General features: G+C 35.5%; 1 protein-coding gene across 5 annotated transcripts in view; it reads right to left on the reverse strand.

The window, feature by feature from the left end:
• LOC143253059 (N-acetylneuraminate (7)9-O-acetyltransferase) overlaps positions 1-15955 on the reverse strand; it is an 88883-nt gene extending 72928 nt beyond the window's left edge. For 2 of the 5 annotated variants that reach the window (XM_076506222.1, XM_076506218.1), the window contains exons 1-2: positions 15668-15955; positions 15110-15259 (exon numbers count right to left, since the gene is read on the reverse strand). In XM_076506222.1, coding sequence (XP_076362337.1) covers positions 15110-15245 — 136 coding nt within the window. In that variant the 5' untranslated portion in view covers positions 15246-15259; positions 15668-15955. Of the gene's footprint in view, positions 1-15109; positions 15260-15404; positions 15644-15667 lie in introns of those variants that run through there. The other 3 variants (XM_076506219.1, XM_076506221.1, XM_076506223.1) reach the window with 3 other exon arrangements.
• Positions 15956-18563: the final 2608 nt, after the last annotated feature.

Consider the following 18563-nt stretch of genomic DNA (forward strand, 5'->3'; position numbering starts at 1 on the left):
TTTGAACTTTCATAAAGATGACTACCATTTTCAATCAGAATGCTACTTAACTTTTTATACATGACACCAAGGCTGCATCAAGGCTCTCACATTTGAAAGATGTACATACGAGTTTTTTGTCAATACTTGCAAAAAACAGACAAATAAAAATTACAAACTCGTAATGTGTTTGGATTGATTGATTTAGTGTTTTATGGCACAAAGCAGCTGGGCTATCTGTGCCAAAACGTCCAGTAAAAATAAATTAAATGTAGTAAAATTCAAAAAAGAAAATGATGATAAAACAAAACATCATTGAAAAACAGAAAAAGCATAAAACCAATGTTGATACCTAATCTACAATGTTAAGAGAGAGAGCAGAGTAAGAGAAGTTGTAAAGGGCTGTCTCTAGCAAAATGGTAATGATCATAACCTGCCAGGAAGACTAACAGGTAAGTACAAGAACCATCGTCAGTAACCTGAAGCTGGCCTTTCCAGTCCTGGTTTCGGGTTATGTGTCATTACAGCCATTATCAAAAGGTAAAATAATAAAAGTTTTAAAAGACATATTGCAAAATCGTAATAACAATTAGCCAAATGTCCTGTAAAAAGGTAAAAATAAAGTAAATGGCGTAAAATTCGTAAAAGGAAACGAAGGTAAAAACAAAACAGCAATTAAAAACAGAAAATGGCATAAAACCAATGTTGACATCCAGTCTACAAAGTTGTAAAGGACTTCCTGTAGCAGAATGGTAATGATCATAACCTGCAAGGAAGACTAACAGGTAAATACAAGAACCACCATCAGTCACCTGAAGTTGGTCTTTTTAGTCCTGGTTCTGGGTAATGTGTCATTATGGCCAGTACCAAAAGGTAAAGTAATAAAATTGTTAAAAGACATGCAGCAAAATTGTAATAACAAATCGCCAGGACGACTAATGGGTAGTTCAAACAGCAGCATTAGTCACCTGAAGTTGGCCTTTCCAGTCCTGGTGTCAAGTTATTTAATATTCTGGCAATTTTCCAATTTCAAACTGAACAAAAGAAATTGAGACTCTGAAAAGGGAACCACAATTAAAAAGGTGTAATGAATAAATATCCAACACTTAAATGAGATTAAAAAGATTAATGGCCATTAAAAAACTAAAAATTTCATCAATGTGGACAGTATTACCATCACCAATAACACTGTCCAATGTTACAGGTAAACTCTGGGACAAAACATATTTAAAATAGTGCCATCGTTGAGAGTCGTAACGATGGCAAGAAAGTAAAATGCGGCTTAAAGTGAGTTGAGCGTTACAAAAACTACACACTGGTGCAACAGTTCCAGATAAAAGAAAATGATGAGTTAAAAAACTGTGACCAATGCATAGTCTTGTCAGAACAACTTCCTCCTTCCGAACTTTACGGAAGCTAGATGGCCAAAGTCCAATTTTGGGTTTGATTTGTAAAAGTTTGTTGTTGCGTTGCTCACTCCAAGTGGACTGCCAGCTGGCACGGAGCCAAGCCTTGAATACAGGACCATAGTCCATATACGGAATAGGCACAGTGGTGATAGTGCCAAGCAGACAGATTTAGCTGCTCGTTCCTGCAAATACCAACATGGCCTGATATCTAGAAAAACTGGATAGAAGTAGATGTTAATGAAAAATAGGCCAGTCGGTTTTGAATATCAGTGAGAACAGGGTGTGAGCCAACGTGAAGCGATTCCAGGGCCAGTAGAGAACTAAGCGAGTCAGTATAAATAGTGCAGTTGGAGTACTGCTCAGCTTCAATATGATCCAGAGCAAGAGATATGATGTACAGTTCAGCAGTGAACACAGAAGCTGAAGAGGGGATTCTGCACGCAACCACTGAATAGCAACAAACCATGGCAGAGCCCACAGAATTACTTGATTTGGAACCATCCATATAAATTGGAATGGAATGATTGTTCGAAAGATGTTCAGTAAATAAAAGACGGTACTTCCAATCGGGAGAATCTGCCTTTCTCAGATGGCTTAAAGAAAGGTCACATTTGGGGACTGTAATAAGCCATGGTGGGATGGACTGACCAGTGGATTCTGCAATGTTATCCAAGGACAGACCCAATTCATCCAATTGCGCCTGGATGCGAAGGCCAAAAGGACCAATGGCAGATCGTCTGTTCTGAAAAAGTAGGGCCCACTGAGAAAGGAAAACACAACCCCAGGTGGGAGGCTTTGGTAAGGAATGAAGTTTCAAAGAATATAGTAAAGACAGTTGCAAAGACTGGCATTCCACACCTCCCCAGTTCAGAGCTTATACGTATAATCTGATGAACCTTCTCTGCACAGGTGTGGAATGCCCCAGTGCAGAGTCGAAGTCCTTGATAATGAGTGGGGTTCAGCATCTTTAAGGCCGAGGGTCTCGCAGAGCCATAGGCCATTGATCCATAGTCGAAGTTTTGATCAAATAAGAGCATGATATATCTTTAACATAGAACATCGATCCGCTCCCCAACTGGCAGTAGAGAGGGCATGGAGGATGTTCAGTGCTATTGTGCATTTGACCCATAGCTGCTTTACGGTGGTATAAAGGTCAGCTTATGGTCTCAGGGACCACTGGTAGCAAAACGTCACCAATATAGAGTTCAGGATCAGGGTGAATACCCGTTGGCGGCAAAACTGCATGCAAATGGTTTTAGAGAGAGAAAAATTAAAGCCGTTTGCTGTAGTCCACTTCAGTACACGATTGAGGGCAGTTTGTAGTTTTCGTTCAATATATCTCATGTTCGACGATTGACACCAGATGTGAAAGTCGTTGATATAGAACCCATTTGCAACAGTGAGAGGGAGTTGTTCAGTGATAGCATTTATCTTTCTACTGAAAAGTGTGATACTCAAAACACAGCCCTGAGGGACCCCAAGTTCCTGTACAAAAGAACGGGAAAGTGTCGAATACATGAGAACTTGGAATCTCCTGTCCATTAAAATTTTTTTAATAAACATGGGTAGATGGCCACGTAACCCATATGTATGGAGGTCTCGCAAAACGCCATACGCCCATGTTGTGTCATAAGCCTCCTCAATACCAAAGAATATTGATACAAGATGTTGGCGTTTGAGAAAGGCTTCTCTGATGTTTCAAGTCGAATTAGGTGGTCCATGGTGGAGTGCTGTCGTCGGCACCCACACTGGGTGGGCAAAAAAAGGTTGTTTGATTCAAGGAACCAAACAAAACGAGCATTAACCATCCTCTCTAAGGTCTTACAGAGACAGCTTCAAAGCAATTGGACGGTAGTTTGAAGGAATCTTGGGATCTTTACCCCGCTTAGAGAAAGGTAAGATAATATCCTGGCACCATGCATAAAAAAAAAACATTCTCCTACCAGATTCAGTTAAAACAATGAGAAGAATATCAAGAGAAGCAGGAGAGAGATAGCACAGCATGTCATAGTGTATATCATCATGTCCAACAGATGTACTGCCAGACTGATGAAGGACCAGTTTCAGTTCCATCAGTGTAAAGGGACAATTATAATCAAAGAGACAGTTCGAAGGAAAGAGGTGAACACTCTGCCCGAGTCTTGATGGCCAAGAAGGTGGAGGAACAAGCAGAAGTGCTAGATTCCTGGCAAAAGCTTTCACCTAGAGTATCGGCGATGCTTCGGCCATCAGCTACTTCTTAGCCGTCAGAGAGTAAGATGGAGAGGGGAACAGAATTGTAGTGCCCACTGACCTTTCAAATCCTGTCCCATATGACCTTGAAACTGGTGGTAAAAGATATGCTTGTTGTGAACTTAATCCAAGATTCCTTCTGGGTTTGACGTCTTACCCACCTAGGATGTGCACAAGCTTGTTGGAAAGCGATGCGGTTCGAAAGTGTGGGATACCTACGGAAAGTATCCCAGGCCCATTTTTGAGCCTTCCGTGCCAAGTGGCAAGCAGGATTCCACCACGGATGAGGATACCGTGGAAAACGTGTCGAGGTTTTAGGAATACACTGAGAAGCTGCTTATATATTACAGTCAGTTACCGCTGCCACACAGTCATCTATTGATGGCTGATTCACAATGGCAGGATCAAGTTCTGTGAGAGCAGTGAAAGTGGACTAGTCTATCTGATCCAGAGGAGCATGCAGGTAGGGTGGCATCGATCACGGCCAGTCTCTCTCAAAAGTATAGGAAAATGATCACTGCCTAGTGGAGTATTGTCAACCCTCCATGAAAAATGGGAGAATAATGAAGGGGAGCAAACCAAGAAATCAATAGCGGTAAAAAACTGACTAGGTGCATGAAAATACGTGGAAGAACCAGTATTGAAAAGAGAAAGATTGTGATCAGAGAGCATATGCTCCATAGAGGAACCCCTCCTATCAATAACAGCACTTCCCCAGAGGGGATGATGTCCATTAAAGTCCCCCAGGATTAGAAAGGGAGACGGCAACTGTTCAATGAGAGTATCAAGGTCTGATTGATCATATGCCTCTCCAGGGGACAGGTAGAGAGAACAAACAGTGATGGTATGACCCAAGGAAACACGGATGGCTACAGCCTCCAAGGGAGTGTTTAGTGACAAAGACAGGGCAGGCATATGCTGATCAACCAATAGTGCCACCCCTCCATGTACTCAACCATCACACAGCCTGTCATTTCTGTACAGAGAAAACTGCCAAATGGTGACTGTATCAGCCGGTTTTAGAAATGTTTCTTGTAAGGAAAGACATACAGGATGGTAGGAAGCAATCAGTTTTGATATCATCCAGATTAGAACGTAAACCTCGACAGTTCCATTGTATCAAGGTGGCCATTTTTAATGACGGATAGGCGAAATGGTTGGAGAACCCTTCTGTTTTCAACCACTTCTTTTTTTCTTACTGTCCTTAATCAGAGGAGATCTATCGACCTCCATGGATCCTGCCCTGGGTTGACTGGGCAGGTCTTTGTTGTTGGAAGGGGATTCCAGTGACTGAGGATGTGAACAAATGATTGTTTTGCATCTTGGAGTGGGAGAAAAAGATGTATCAGAAGAAATGCCTGTATCTGAAACCTAAGGATGTGGATCTTGAGATTTGTTGTAATGTATGGGAGGAACAGAGATGGGTGTAAAAGTCGATTCATCAACCTTTTTATCCACGGAGGTCAAGAGGCTTTTCATTTGTTTTGAAAACAATTCTCTTGGAGGCACAGAGAGATCTGTCTGCACTCCCACTGTAGTTGTAGAACAAAGTGCAGCAGCATATGTCCAAGATGGAGTGGCGGACAGCAATTTCCGAGCCTCAGGATAACTAATGTTACGAGTCATTTACAAACGCTGCACCTCTTTTTCTCCAACCATTTTGGGCAAGAATGAAAGTAGGAAGGGTGAGAACCATTGCAGTTGACACAATGTGGGTCCGTGTAACATTCATAGGCATCGTGGTCCTTGCCACCACAATGAGCACATGTCAGGGAACCACGACATGATGTCTTTGAGTGGCCAAATCTCTGACATTGGAAACATCAGAGAGGGTTTGGAATGTACGACCGTACCTTGCAAATTAGATAACCTGCCTTGATGGTGGCAGGTGCACCTGGTGAACTAAATGTCGAAACGAGGGTATTTGTTGGCAGTGTAACTCCATCTTTGCGAGTGGAGATGCGCCTCACTGCAGAAACTCCTTGAGTGGAGAGACCAGAGAAAATCTCTGACTAGGGGACGCCCTCTCAACAATAACTCCTCGTGAAGAATTCAAAGTAGCATGAGGTGTAACCTCAATAGGTATATCCGCGATTGCCTTTGAATTCAAGAGGAGTTCACTGTGTTGGGATGTAGATATTTCAACCAATATGTCTCCAGATCGAAGTTTCTTTACTGACTTCGGAGAGCCAGCAAGTCCTTCTAGTCCCTACTGAATAAAAAAGGGGGACAATTGCCTTAAAGGTTTTTCTGAAAGAAATGTAATATAAGAAAATGAGGTTCGTGTGTTACAGATGTTGAAGATTGCTGTTCAGAGTCTTCAAGAAGTGGTCGCTTACCCATTGACTGTTTTTTCACTATTTTATTTAAATTTTTTGAAGGAGGATCCATAGGAAAAAGAAAAATTTTGGTATGCACTGACTCCACCCACCATGGAGCCTTACAAGGGGATGCACTACAAAGTCATGCAAGGACAATGCAGCAATGCCAGGGTTTCGTGAGCACTATACCCAAACACCAGCATCAGGCACAATGTCTACAACACCCACTGAGAACTTCCAACACTGGTACTTGGTTGACTCTATCCCAAGTAGACCAGCCAACTGACCCAAGGAGGGCCACCCAAAGGCCGCCTGTCTACAGGAATTCAAGGCCAAAGTGGTGTGTTAGGGTTGGACCCCTCAACCACCAGGATCCTCTCATCCCCTTCACGGGTCACCACGCACGGCAAACACATGAGTGGATGTTTAGATCCCAGAGGAGGTAAACTGAAAGAACAGAACCTTCCCCTCACCACGTACAGGAATCCACACTGAGGGGAACGTGTTTGGAGAATCTATCTTACAGCATATACAATGATTGCAGGTTAGGGCAAACATTTTTTAATCCAGCTATGCAGACTGCACTTGCCAAAAATGAAAATAAAAAAACAACACTGTTTAAATCATTCATGTCACAATTAGAAATCAGAAATTTGCAAATATTATATTACACTATCAACATAATTATGAATAACTACAGTAAAGTTAATGACGTCACTGTGTAGTAAGTATCGTCAACAATTTAAATTTAAAAATTATGTCTACAGAGAAACAACTTTGAACTGGTTAAGTTATCAATAAATGTGCTATAAAAATAATATCTTTTATGGGTTTTTTTCGAATGAAAATAAAAAAAAAAAGGGAACTTACCCTGTGAGTAGCACATAACAGATACATAATATTACGTGACCATTATGAGAGACAAACAAATTATTGAGGTTCATTGCCTAAATTCATCATTTACTTTAGTCATAATATTGAACACTTCTGATATCACTCTATAAATTTTGAAATAAACTACTTACTAAACCAAATGAAGTATTTCAAAAGATCAAATAAAAGGAAAGCTTTTGGAAGTTCTCATTCCTAAAGAGAGGAATTTTCAAATTGCTTGCCAGAAGTTTTTTTTAATTGATTTTATTTAAAATGCTCCCAACTGTATACTTATTGCAAATGTAATAATCAACTTTCCAATTATAAAAGAAAAAGACGTTACAACTTTAAATGCATAATATTAAGATAAAAAAAGACACACATCGTGCTCACTGATTTGCTTAAAATTTATTGCTTATTGGCTCGACACATAAACTTTCATTGATTGTATTTCAAATCTCAATATTTTTACTGTGTCACTTTTGGCATTTGTCTAAAATCACAAAATAAAAATGTATACAAACACCTGTTAGTTATGGGTGCAATGGGCAGTCATTTAAGACAACTACCTACCTCAGTGATTACTGTTTTCCAACCCATTTGCCTTCTTCTCAAAACCCATAATACCTTGTTTTTATCACTCCAAAAATCAGTACTCACATTTGCAAAGCCACAACTAGCTTTAAGGTAACTTCTTGGAACAATGCATATTCATAAATAATGGGACTCTCAAATGATGAAATAAAATGTTCTGTAGCTGTATTATATGCCAATTACTTTAAAAATATTGATATATGCTTGTTTACCACTTTCAACTTGAAGAATAACTGAAACAACTGACAATCCCCTTATTGGAAAGTAATGTGGCATTTCAAATTTCCAATTGTTCTCTTATAAGTTCCTCAAATTATGAGCTAATATACAATTTGGTATGAGCAAGAAGCCACGTGAAGTATAATCTCAAAATCTCCAATGGATAAGCCCGTATTGATCTCGTACAAGAACACAGCATGTTTTATCTTTGTAACAGTTCATTACTCTTAGTGTATTACTCTTTGCACAGAATGTTGTTACTGTCCCTTTACTGGTGTATTGTCTGGAAAAAAAATTTTTAACCTTTCTTTTTTTATCAGTGTCTTAATACATGTAAAAATATAAAGAAAAAAAAAACTGTATAAGTGTTGATATTTTATTCTGTGCTGAATAATTTTGCATGTCAAAAGAAAAAGAAAAAATACAGATTTGTGATTATAATAATACTTAAAAATCAGTTGTTTGTTGGTTGGTTTGGCATTTGTTCATGTAAAGCAATTAAGCTATATATGCTAAATAACTAGTAAAAATCTCAAAAGTAAAAAACTAAGATGTACATGGATATCAAGTTCAAACTAAACAAGGATTGAAAATCAAATAAAAAATGAAATGTACACCCATGTAATAAAGTCTATGGTTCATAAAAAGCAAAAAAAAATCAATTTGAACAGCATTGCCATTGCCTATGACACTGTACAACACAAAGGATAAACACATAAAAAACATGTCTAAAATGGTTCCGCCATTCTCACTCATAGTGATGATGTGGCAGCAAAACTTGCACAATTGTGACTTGGGTGTCACAAAAAACCATCCATTTGTGTGGTGGAATCAGATAAATCTTTCAACACAGAGTCAGTCTATATGACCAACTGTGTAACCGCTTTGCATTTGTTTAAAGCCTTTGTAGATTTAATACTTCTAACTTTCAATATAGTGTGTATATCTTCACAAAATTTGGCAGTATTTCACCTAATATTAGAAGTCTTTAACATAATAAAACATTTTTATAGTGAAATACTCCTAACAAAATAAAGATTTGTCCATAAATATATTGAGTATTTGTTTTGAATACTCCATGTACAAAGTAACTTTCATGTCAAAATTAAAAAAACTTTTCCTTATCTTAAAAATCTCAACTTTCCTTTGTGTAATCCCTAAGACCTCCTAAATACATTTCAAATGTTTTTTTCCAGTAAAACTTCATAGTTTACATGTTATTTTCTCTCACTCAAAATGGAAATTGTAAATTTGACTAACTTCATATCCACCAGAAAAATTTTGAAATAAATCTAAATTATCCTTTTTCTTTCAAAAATGATTTTGTGTTGTTACATAAAACCACATTCACCTATCCTAATTAACTATGAGTTCATAACAGTATACATCTATCTATAATTAAATTCTGTTTTACTGCCCTTTTAACCATGATTAACTACTGTCTTATAAGTTGTAAATCACTCATGGGGCATGCACATCACGTTACGCTGTTAAATAAGATTACCCATGAGCTACTATAACTGGAACATGTAGCTTGTGTGCATGCCTCATACAACATTTTTATTTTATTATTATTCATTTTATTTAATCTAATGTTATTTTCACATTAGTTGTTTTTATAATTATACATAAAGAATAAACATGAAAACAAAATATAAAATAAAAAGCTGTTCGTACTCTGAAAGACATGGACATAATATTCAGAACATAACGTTATACAACACGTCACTTGACAGATGAAAATCAAGTTTCTATTAGCCTTGAGAAACTCCAAGTTCCTACATAAAAGAACAAGAAATGGTGAAACTGACATTAACTTGGAATCACCTGTCATTTAGAAAATTATGTGCAATTGGCCATGCAACCCATATCTATGGATGTCCTGCAAAATGCCATACCTCCAAGTAGTGTCATAAGCCTTCTCAAGCTCAAAGTAGATAGAAATAAGATATTCTCTATTGGGAAAAGCTTCCCTGGTGAAGGTTTCATGTCAGATTAGGTCATCCATGATGTAGCACTGTTATCAGAACCAAATTGAGTGAGTAAGAGCAAGTTGTTTGATTCAAGGAACAAAAAAATATGAGCATTAACTATCTTCTCTAAGACCTTGCAAAGTTTCTTACTGATTGACAAATAAATGGTAGGCAAATTGTAATTACAACAAATTAATGAAATTACAATATAAATTTGGTTAGAATAGTCTGAATAATATTAAGGAGGAAAAAATATTAAGTGTTTGGCTGATCAGTCTCTTACACCATCAAATAGTGTACTTTTGTTGGCCTTTGGGTTGTAATAACAGAAATACTGATGTCTAAAAGGTTATCATATCACTGTAACACTTCATGGTAGGCCTCCTGTGGAGTATAGTGTTTAGTCTTAATTTCCTAAACTTAAAAAGAATACTTCAGTGAACTGTTGGAAAGAGTACAGAGGAGAGATACTAAAATAATACCTGGAGTAAAAAGGTTATCACACAAAATAGGTTATGAGCCTTGAAATTGCTTTCCTTTGGAAAAAGAAGAGTTGGAGAAAATATGCTTCAGAGTTCATGATCATCAAGGCAACCATAAATAAATATTGTCCCAGTAATTATAGGCCTGTCACTCTTACATCAGTTATGAGAAAAGTTCTGGAAAATCTTGTAAAAGATGCTTTGCAAAATCATTTTGCAAAGTTTACTAATTTATTGGACTGTCAATGTGGTTTCACTAATGGAAATTCTTTCATTACAAATCTTTGTCATTCTTTGAAAAAGTTGCTGCTTGTGTAGGTGAAGGTAATGGTGTACATTTGGTGTATTTGAATTTTCAGAAAGCCTTTGACAAAGAGCTAGATAAAATGCTTATTTAAAAAAAAAAAAGTCTCCACAGATGTGAGGATAAGTTAGCTAACTGAAAAGAACATAGAGACCACATCTGAAACATTGTGTTCGGTCTTGGGTTCCTTACCTTAGGAAAAACACTGAACTGTTGGAAGGGGTTCAAAGGAGGTTTACCAGAATGGTGCCTGGAATGGAGAAACTGTCACATGAAAAAAAAATTAAGATTTTTAAAATTGGTTTCTCTGAAAAAAATAAGAGAGGGGATCTCACTGAGGCATTTAAAATTGTAAATGACAGTGTTGATGAATCATCTTTTTTTCATACTTAATGGCAAGAATAGTAGGCAGGGAACACAAATATAAATTTTGGCAAAGTAGGAGTCATCTTCAACTAAGACAGGTCACAGGTCAAATGCCATGTCATTGTGGATGTTGACTTGCATTAAAAATTTATTGAACTACTATTTCATGAATTTATGTCAACAAGTTTGGTATCAAACTGAAGATTATAATCAGATTTTAGTATTAAAAAATAGGTAATTTCATTATTTATATGTAAATATTAAGAAAACATACGTAAATATCAATTTTGTGAGATATGTGGTTTCATGAATGCAGCAATTATTCAAATTAGATGTTTGTGATGTCAAAATACAAAGCATGTACTTACATACAATTTAGGAACTCAAGCTACCAATATTGGCAAGGTAGGATATAAAATAAGGACCTCATACATTTTCTGTTTGTTGCAATATGGCTTATTTTCTAAATCAAACACAATGGCCCCATTCATCTTTTTCTATTTTCAAAAAAAGTCTCATATACATTTACTTTAATGCATGACATCTAAATAACTAACTGAAATCTCTGACTGTTCACCTCGTCACTTTCTCAATCATTTTATTAAAGTGCTTGGAAGCCATCTTGTTCTTTTGAACTAAAATTTCTATGCAGGTAAGTTATGGATTTAGCCTACTTGAAAAAAAATATTTTTTTAAAGACAAAATGCAGCTTAAATAATAGGCTAGATAAATTATAGTAGAATTCTATGGTATTGATATAGTTATTTATGTTTTGGTTATTTCAACATGTATATGTAAAAACTGAAAAAATTATTTTGTTTCACATCCTCAACATGTGAAATTTGAAAAGGCTTAGCAGCCTAAAGCAGGCAGAAAAGGAGTACAACGGCTGTTACAGCTAGAAGAGAATTGTTTATTTACCTTTTTTTTATTGTTCTGTCTTTCAAAAAAAACGTTTTGGAACTTATACATAAATAGTAATAATCTGCATAATATATAGATAATATATAAAATAATTGAAAAGTGATGATACTTTACCAAATGTTAGTCCACCAAAGCAGATACAAAATATGTTTTTGTAACAACTAGAGGTCAGTTTTAGTGTTGGATACAGAAACATGAGGGCACATGTACCTCGTCAATACAAGTTCTGTAATGTTAGCGAGGCATGACTGAAAGGTCAATATAATGAAAACAATATATAACATTATGAGATTTAAGCTACTTAGACTAAACAACTGTATTTCCGAGTTATAATTTGTAATTGTTCAGGGATGGAAAAAGCTTAATTTATACCTATTTCCTAACTTTTCATGGTAGTTTTGAGGTCAGTCAAATTTAAAGATCCAATATAGTTTGGGTAAAGAAAATAAAAGACAAAATAAAAAGTTCCAAAAACAAACATTTGAAATGTATTTAGGAGGTTTCAAAGATTATACAAACAACAGAGATTTCTTGCATGAAGAATAGTTTTTAATCATAACATGAAAATCACATAGCACTCGGGCAAGTAACAAAACGGATTAAGTATTTTCACAAACAAATCTTTAGTAAAAAAACTAAATTAAAGTATTTTAATTTTCGTGTACAAAAAACTTACAACATTTACTTAAAGTTACCAAATTTTGTGAAGGTACACATATTGCACCAAAGGTTATAGTACAAACTTGTGAAAAGGTTAAAAAACCAAACAAGATGTTTCAGAATGTCCAAGCCATTTAACAATGAAATATCATAGAGTCTGGAATATGTAGCCAAACTCTGTATTTCAAATAACCTGCCTTTACATTAACGTACAGGTATGTGGATGTAAATATCAAAATTGAGATCAGATATTCCATGTGGAGATTTGCTCGACAACATATACTCCTTTACTGGATAATTAAGCCACTATCTCCAACTCAGGAGTGTTAAGAAAATCCCTCTTGGGTATAATAATTCTTGTTTAATTCGTAGAACTATATGAGGTGACCTCAATGAATAGCCTTCAAATTCAAGAGTTCGCTATAATCTTGTCATGATACTTTAATCAGCAGGATGTCCATTTTTAATTTCTTTATCAATATGGCAGAGCTAATAAGCTTTTATCAGCCCTTATGAATGAAAAAAGGACACAATAAGAAGCTGAGGTACAGATGCTTCAGAAAATAGTGTTAAAACAGTCATTTTCCCAAAAGTGGCCAAAGACCATCTGGAAAGTTAACCTGCTTTAACCGCTGTCAACCAATAGGCACAAAAAAACATAACATAACGGATTCTTAATGTTGCAATTTATACTGTTAAAATGCGAGTAATATGCAACACACATAAATGTCAAAAGCAAGGAATAAAAATAATTGTTACTCTTAATTTTGGTTTGCAGGGGCACTGAGGAACTGCTTCTAGTCTGCACTATACTGATTGTTGTATGGTTCATTAATATTTATAAAAAATGAATAATGTTCAGTTCCCAATTCCACCATTCATCACGTAGTCACACAAAATGTGCTACACCATCAAAAACAAGACAGAGCAGCTATGTCAAGGGCTATGAGTACAAAACTGTGTCCACAACTGAGGATGTCTCATACTCATTCAACTTAAGGAAGCTGATTTGGGCTTGAATAGAATAATCCCAAAGTCTCTTATTCAAAGGAACTTGAGATCAAAATAGTATTTTACAATGACCTAGGCACCACTCAACTACTAAGATATTTTCCTTCCTTTCATAGCTCACTACACACCACAACTATTTGGATATATATTTGAATTCTAGAAAAGGTAAGTTGAAAATGCAAGCCTTCAATAGGATGTTCCCTAACCATGAGCATTACTTCATGTCAAAAGAACATATCAAATTAAAGATATTCAAGCTACATTCTTCTTCCAATACTCTAAAGACCAACTAACTATTACAAATTTAAAACACATAAAACCAGGAAAGTCTCACGAGAAACAATAAAAATTAAAAACTGCAGAAAATAAAAAAGCAGGAATGTTATATCAATATTTAATAACTGCTCAACTTGTACAAAAAAGAACAGATGACAGAATTAATGTCATTTGATGAAAAAAACAAATAGCCATTCTATGCTTCATAAGTTAAAACTGCAATTATGTTCACAGCAAACACTATAAAAATAAAGCAAGCAATGAATACCTCCCTTTAACCACATTTTGAAAGTCTTCCATTTTTTATCATCACATGAAAACAGAAGGCTCTCAAAATGTCATCCTCTGTACCTTTTATACAATAGGCTGCTACCATTTCAGTTCACTCATCATAAATACCATACCAAAACAATAAAAAAATTTACTATTCTACTAAATAAATAAAACTATCTCAATTAGAGATGTTTTAATCAATTAAAACAGTTGATTCCAGATATTAAATAAATTTATAATTTTGCCTAGTATAGTAGTCACTATAGAGAAATGACAAATTTGTACGAAATTTTAATAACTGTATATGGCAGAATAACTGATGACTAAGTTTAACATTTCAATAAAAACAGCAACTTAAGTAATACCTAATGATATATGAATTTTATACTGCAGCCTTTTCAAGGGAAACATACATTAAATACTTATTATAAACATATTTTCAATGGCATTAATGCCATTACTTGGCATAAATTATTTCCCTTTGCTTAAGAAACATTATTAAATTTAATAAAGAAAACAATAGCTACATGAACTGGGAAGCTAATCAGTAGTGCTGGAACAATGTATTACTGTAATACACTTTTATCAGTAATGTAATAATATAATGCACTGAATTTTTAAATTTTATTATTATGAACACTTTAAATATAGATGTGATGCATTATTTTTATTTTTCAAATGTAATTTTATTTAATACTCATAAATGCTATTATGCTTTTGCAAGGTTGTATTAAACAATAAACAGCATTTCATACTCTGTTTCCTGTTACAGTTTACCACTTTGCTTAAAGTTGGAAATTAAAAGCAACAACAAAAATCTCACTTTATGGTAGGAAAAATCACAATTTAACATTTTATAGGATAATGTCAAAAAACATGATGTGTACAAAAGAAAAAGTGCATTTGGACATGCTGATATTAGTTTTAATTGGGAATATTTTCACAACCTTAATTAAGTCACAACTTGTTAAATGATAAAAAAGATATTTTGCTTGTGTTAGTGATAAGCAGTAAACTATGTATTGTTATCATACTCAGATAATATAAAATAATTTGAAGTCACTGAAATCATTTTTTGACAAATGCAAGTTGCAACAAAAGAGCACAGAGTAATTTAACTACACTTTTATTTTGTAATTAATATATAATACTAACTTTAATTAGTGAGTAAAAACTAAAATACTACTAAGCTAGTATTGCCCAACTTGCTCACCATAAGTCACATGGATTAAGCCATGGTAAACAAGAAATCCTACAACAATAATCAATGCAATAAGTTTAGCATTTTTAGCATTGAAATGATGAGTGACTTCAACAGCATTACTTCCATGTCTGGCGTCATCCGCCATCGTACTTCTTTAGCCTACGATAAAGAAATTTTACAACAGCAAATTACTAACTTTTAAGTAAGTGATCATTGAAAAACTTTACTTTATACTATAACGTTACTAAGAATTACACTTTACTGTGAAACATCAATGGTATTAGACTTTTAAAGAAATTATTACTTCCAATTTTCTTTGCAAAAACTTTAATACTCTTCACTTTTAACATTTGAGAGCTGATGTGGCGAAGTGAGTTTGTACAAATGTTTATCTTGTAATATTACCAGTTAGGCTTAACGACAAAACACGAACAATTCCGAAATATCAATTAAACCTTGTAATATTGAAATTTAACAGACATTTGTACAATCTCGCCACGGCACATCAATGCTTCAAACTTTGCGAAAATCACAAATAATAATTTTAAAAAAGAGATAGCCAATTACAAATGAAAATTCCCAATACAATTTTTCTTTCTGTAACGACAGCGTCATCTAAAAAATTAATAAATAATAGAAAAACCAAATTATTGTCACAAAGATGATTCTGCAATATAAATGAAGGAAAAAAAACAATTTTAAAGATTATCGGTTTACTATTAAACACTAATATCAAAATATAATCATAAAGCCTAAAATGTGGTAACTATGGAAAGCATCCAGCTGGAGAACAAATGCACTCTAGTTTTCAATCGTTTTTAAAACCAGAAATGTATATTTGTTATGTCACTATTTAATTCTAATTTGGTCCACGGGAAGAACAGCGGTAAATCTACAGACTGACTCACAATGTTAAAATCCGGAGTTCCATTTCCTGTGGTAGACATATAAGATAGCCTTATGTGGCTTTTTCCAGAAACAAACAAAAATTTCTAATCTGTGCTTTGAAAATAGATACCTTGCATTTAGTTATCCTGATTCTAATATTGACGTAAACTTGATCGGTCGTTCAATGTGTGCTCATTGAGAGAAAACTAAGGAAGAAGCGAATCTTTATTGTTCCCTGAGCAAGAACACACATAGCTGTGCTTTTATCTTCAGTGTGTAATAAACATTGTTTTCGTTGGGTTTACTCTAGCCATTCCTTAACTTAAAAATAGTTATTACAAGCTCAACATTGTTTCATAATTTCCTATCTTGAATGAACGTTCTGTTTGGCGGACTTATCCGATATAGTTCAAAAGTACTTTCAGTTTAACAGAAAGTGTGCCCGGCATGGCCGAGCGCGTTAGGCGTGCGACTCGTAATCTGCGGGTCGCGGTTTCGCATCCCAGTCGCGCTAAACATGCTCGCCCTTTCAGCCGTGGGGGCGTTATAATGTCACGATCAATGCCATTATTCGTTGGTACAAGAGTAGCCCAAGAGTTGGCGGTGGGTGGTGATGACTAACTGCCTTCCCTCTAGTCTTACACTGCAAAATTAGGGACGGCTCAGGTTTCTCCTCCTGGTGGGGGGATGTGCAGTAGGCTAACAATCTGCGCACTTAAAAATCCAGCCTGTTAATGAATCCGCAAGCGATTGCGGCCCTACTATGTTCCTTCATGGAATCGAGTGGCATAATAATAACAGAAAGTATAAGAGAGTGGATAAGGAACAAGTAATTTTGGTAACATTACTACAGAATATTAATTATTATAAAGTTTGTCTTTGCTGATACTTCCTGATGTTTGTACTTTAATTAGCTTAAACTTTTCAGATGCTATCGATTGAAAGTCGATTTTCTGTCATGAGATGGCCAAGTGGGTTAAGGCGTTCGACTCATAATCTGAGGGTCGCGAGTTCGAATTCCCGTTGCACCAGACATGCTCGCCCTTTCAGTTGTGAGAGCGTTATAATGTACGGTCAATCCCAATGTTCGTTGGTAAAAGAGTAGCCCAAGAATTGACGGTGGGTGGTAATGACTAGTTGCCTTTCTAGTGTTACTGTAAAATTCGGGACTGTTAGCGTAGATAGCTCTCGTGTAGCTTTGCGTAAAATTCCAAAACAAACAGACAATCTATCATGAAGAAATTTGAAATAACAACTTGTATTCACTTGCAGAAATGTAAGAAACTAATATCAACTGGTGATCCCCAGAGCTGTAATGCACGAGACTCTATAGGTGTTGTACAACTCAATGATTGGAAGGTATCAAGGTGTAACATGAACTTGAGTTTATGTTCAGTAGTCCTTCTGACTACATTAAAGTTATAATAGCTTAGTGTCAATACTATATGGTATACTACCTGTTGAAATGTCGAATTAAACAGAGAATTACCCTGGATGTTGTTGGTCTTCTACTGAAACCTTATCTACAGATTAGTATTTTTCATTCAGTCCGTAGCTGATGCACTAATGGAACCTTAAATGGCTAATTTCAGAGTATTGAAGAGAAACACTCATATTACGGAGCAAATTTTAACAGCTAACTTTTCATAGGGTCGTGTAAAGTGTTGGTTGTTGTGAAAACACATACTTTATCTTATCTCCAGTCTCAATGATTAGTGGAAAGAGTGGTATAAGCTGTGACGCACATATTTATTAGTGTGTTAACCTATACTGAACTAACTGGAATGAACACTTTTGCACTACTTTTGAGGCACAACAAATGAATAAACAGAAATCAACAGATTGCATATCAAATATGCTAAAGCACAGTCAAGAAGTTTTGATTAAAGTACAATTCTCTGTGTAGAGTGGACGTCCAAGAGTGTTCACACAAACATGTTGTAGAACTGAAGTCGTAGACAGCGAAGAAATGGATTAACCAAAGTGAAGACTATATGTGGATTTAACATCTGTCAATTGTGTGGCTGCCTCTTGATTGTGGATAAACCAGATTTCATTTTGTAATATGATAAGTCATTCCTTTAATGCGTGAGATACATTCATATTCATCAGTAAGATGAAGAGTTATTCAAGTTTGATGGCGATAAGAATTCTGTCTTATCCCACTTTAACAATAAGAAAAGGGGGTAAGAGCTTAGAGCACCCACTTGGCTAGACTGATTATGATGAACTACATGAAGAAATACTAGATCCAGAAGAGACTGTTAGCTCTGATAGTCCATGTAGCTGTTAATGTCGACCGCCCAACAAATACTACTCGGCCTGAATCCAAATATTAGCTACAATGGTCAGGTAGTCAAAAAATTGCGAACTGAAAGGAAACGGTGATCCTGGTTTTCAGAGTTTCATGTGATGTATGCAGTAAACTGTGTGATGTTTACATGAATAACCAGCTCGGATGATCATTATATCGAGCACCTGAGGATTGAAAGGAAGTAACATTCTTTGCTCTCTGATCTACCGTATTGACTACTTTTCAATTACCAAAGCTGCTTTCCTAAAAATATCTTTTAAG

This window comes from Tachypleus tridentatus, chromosome 6 (assembly GCF_004210375.1).
Source record: "Tachypleus tridentatus isolate NWPU-2018 chromosome 6, ASM421037v1, whole genome shotgun sequence".
NCBI lineage: Eukaryota > Metazoa > Arthropoda > Merostomata > Xiphosura > Limulidae > Tachypleus > Tachypleus tridentatus.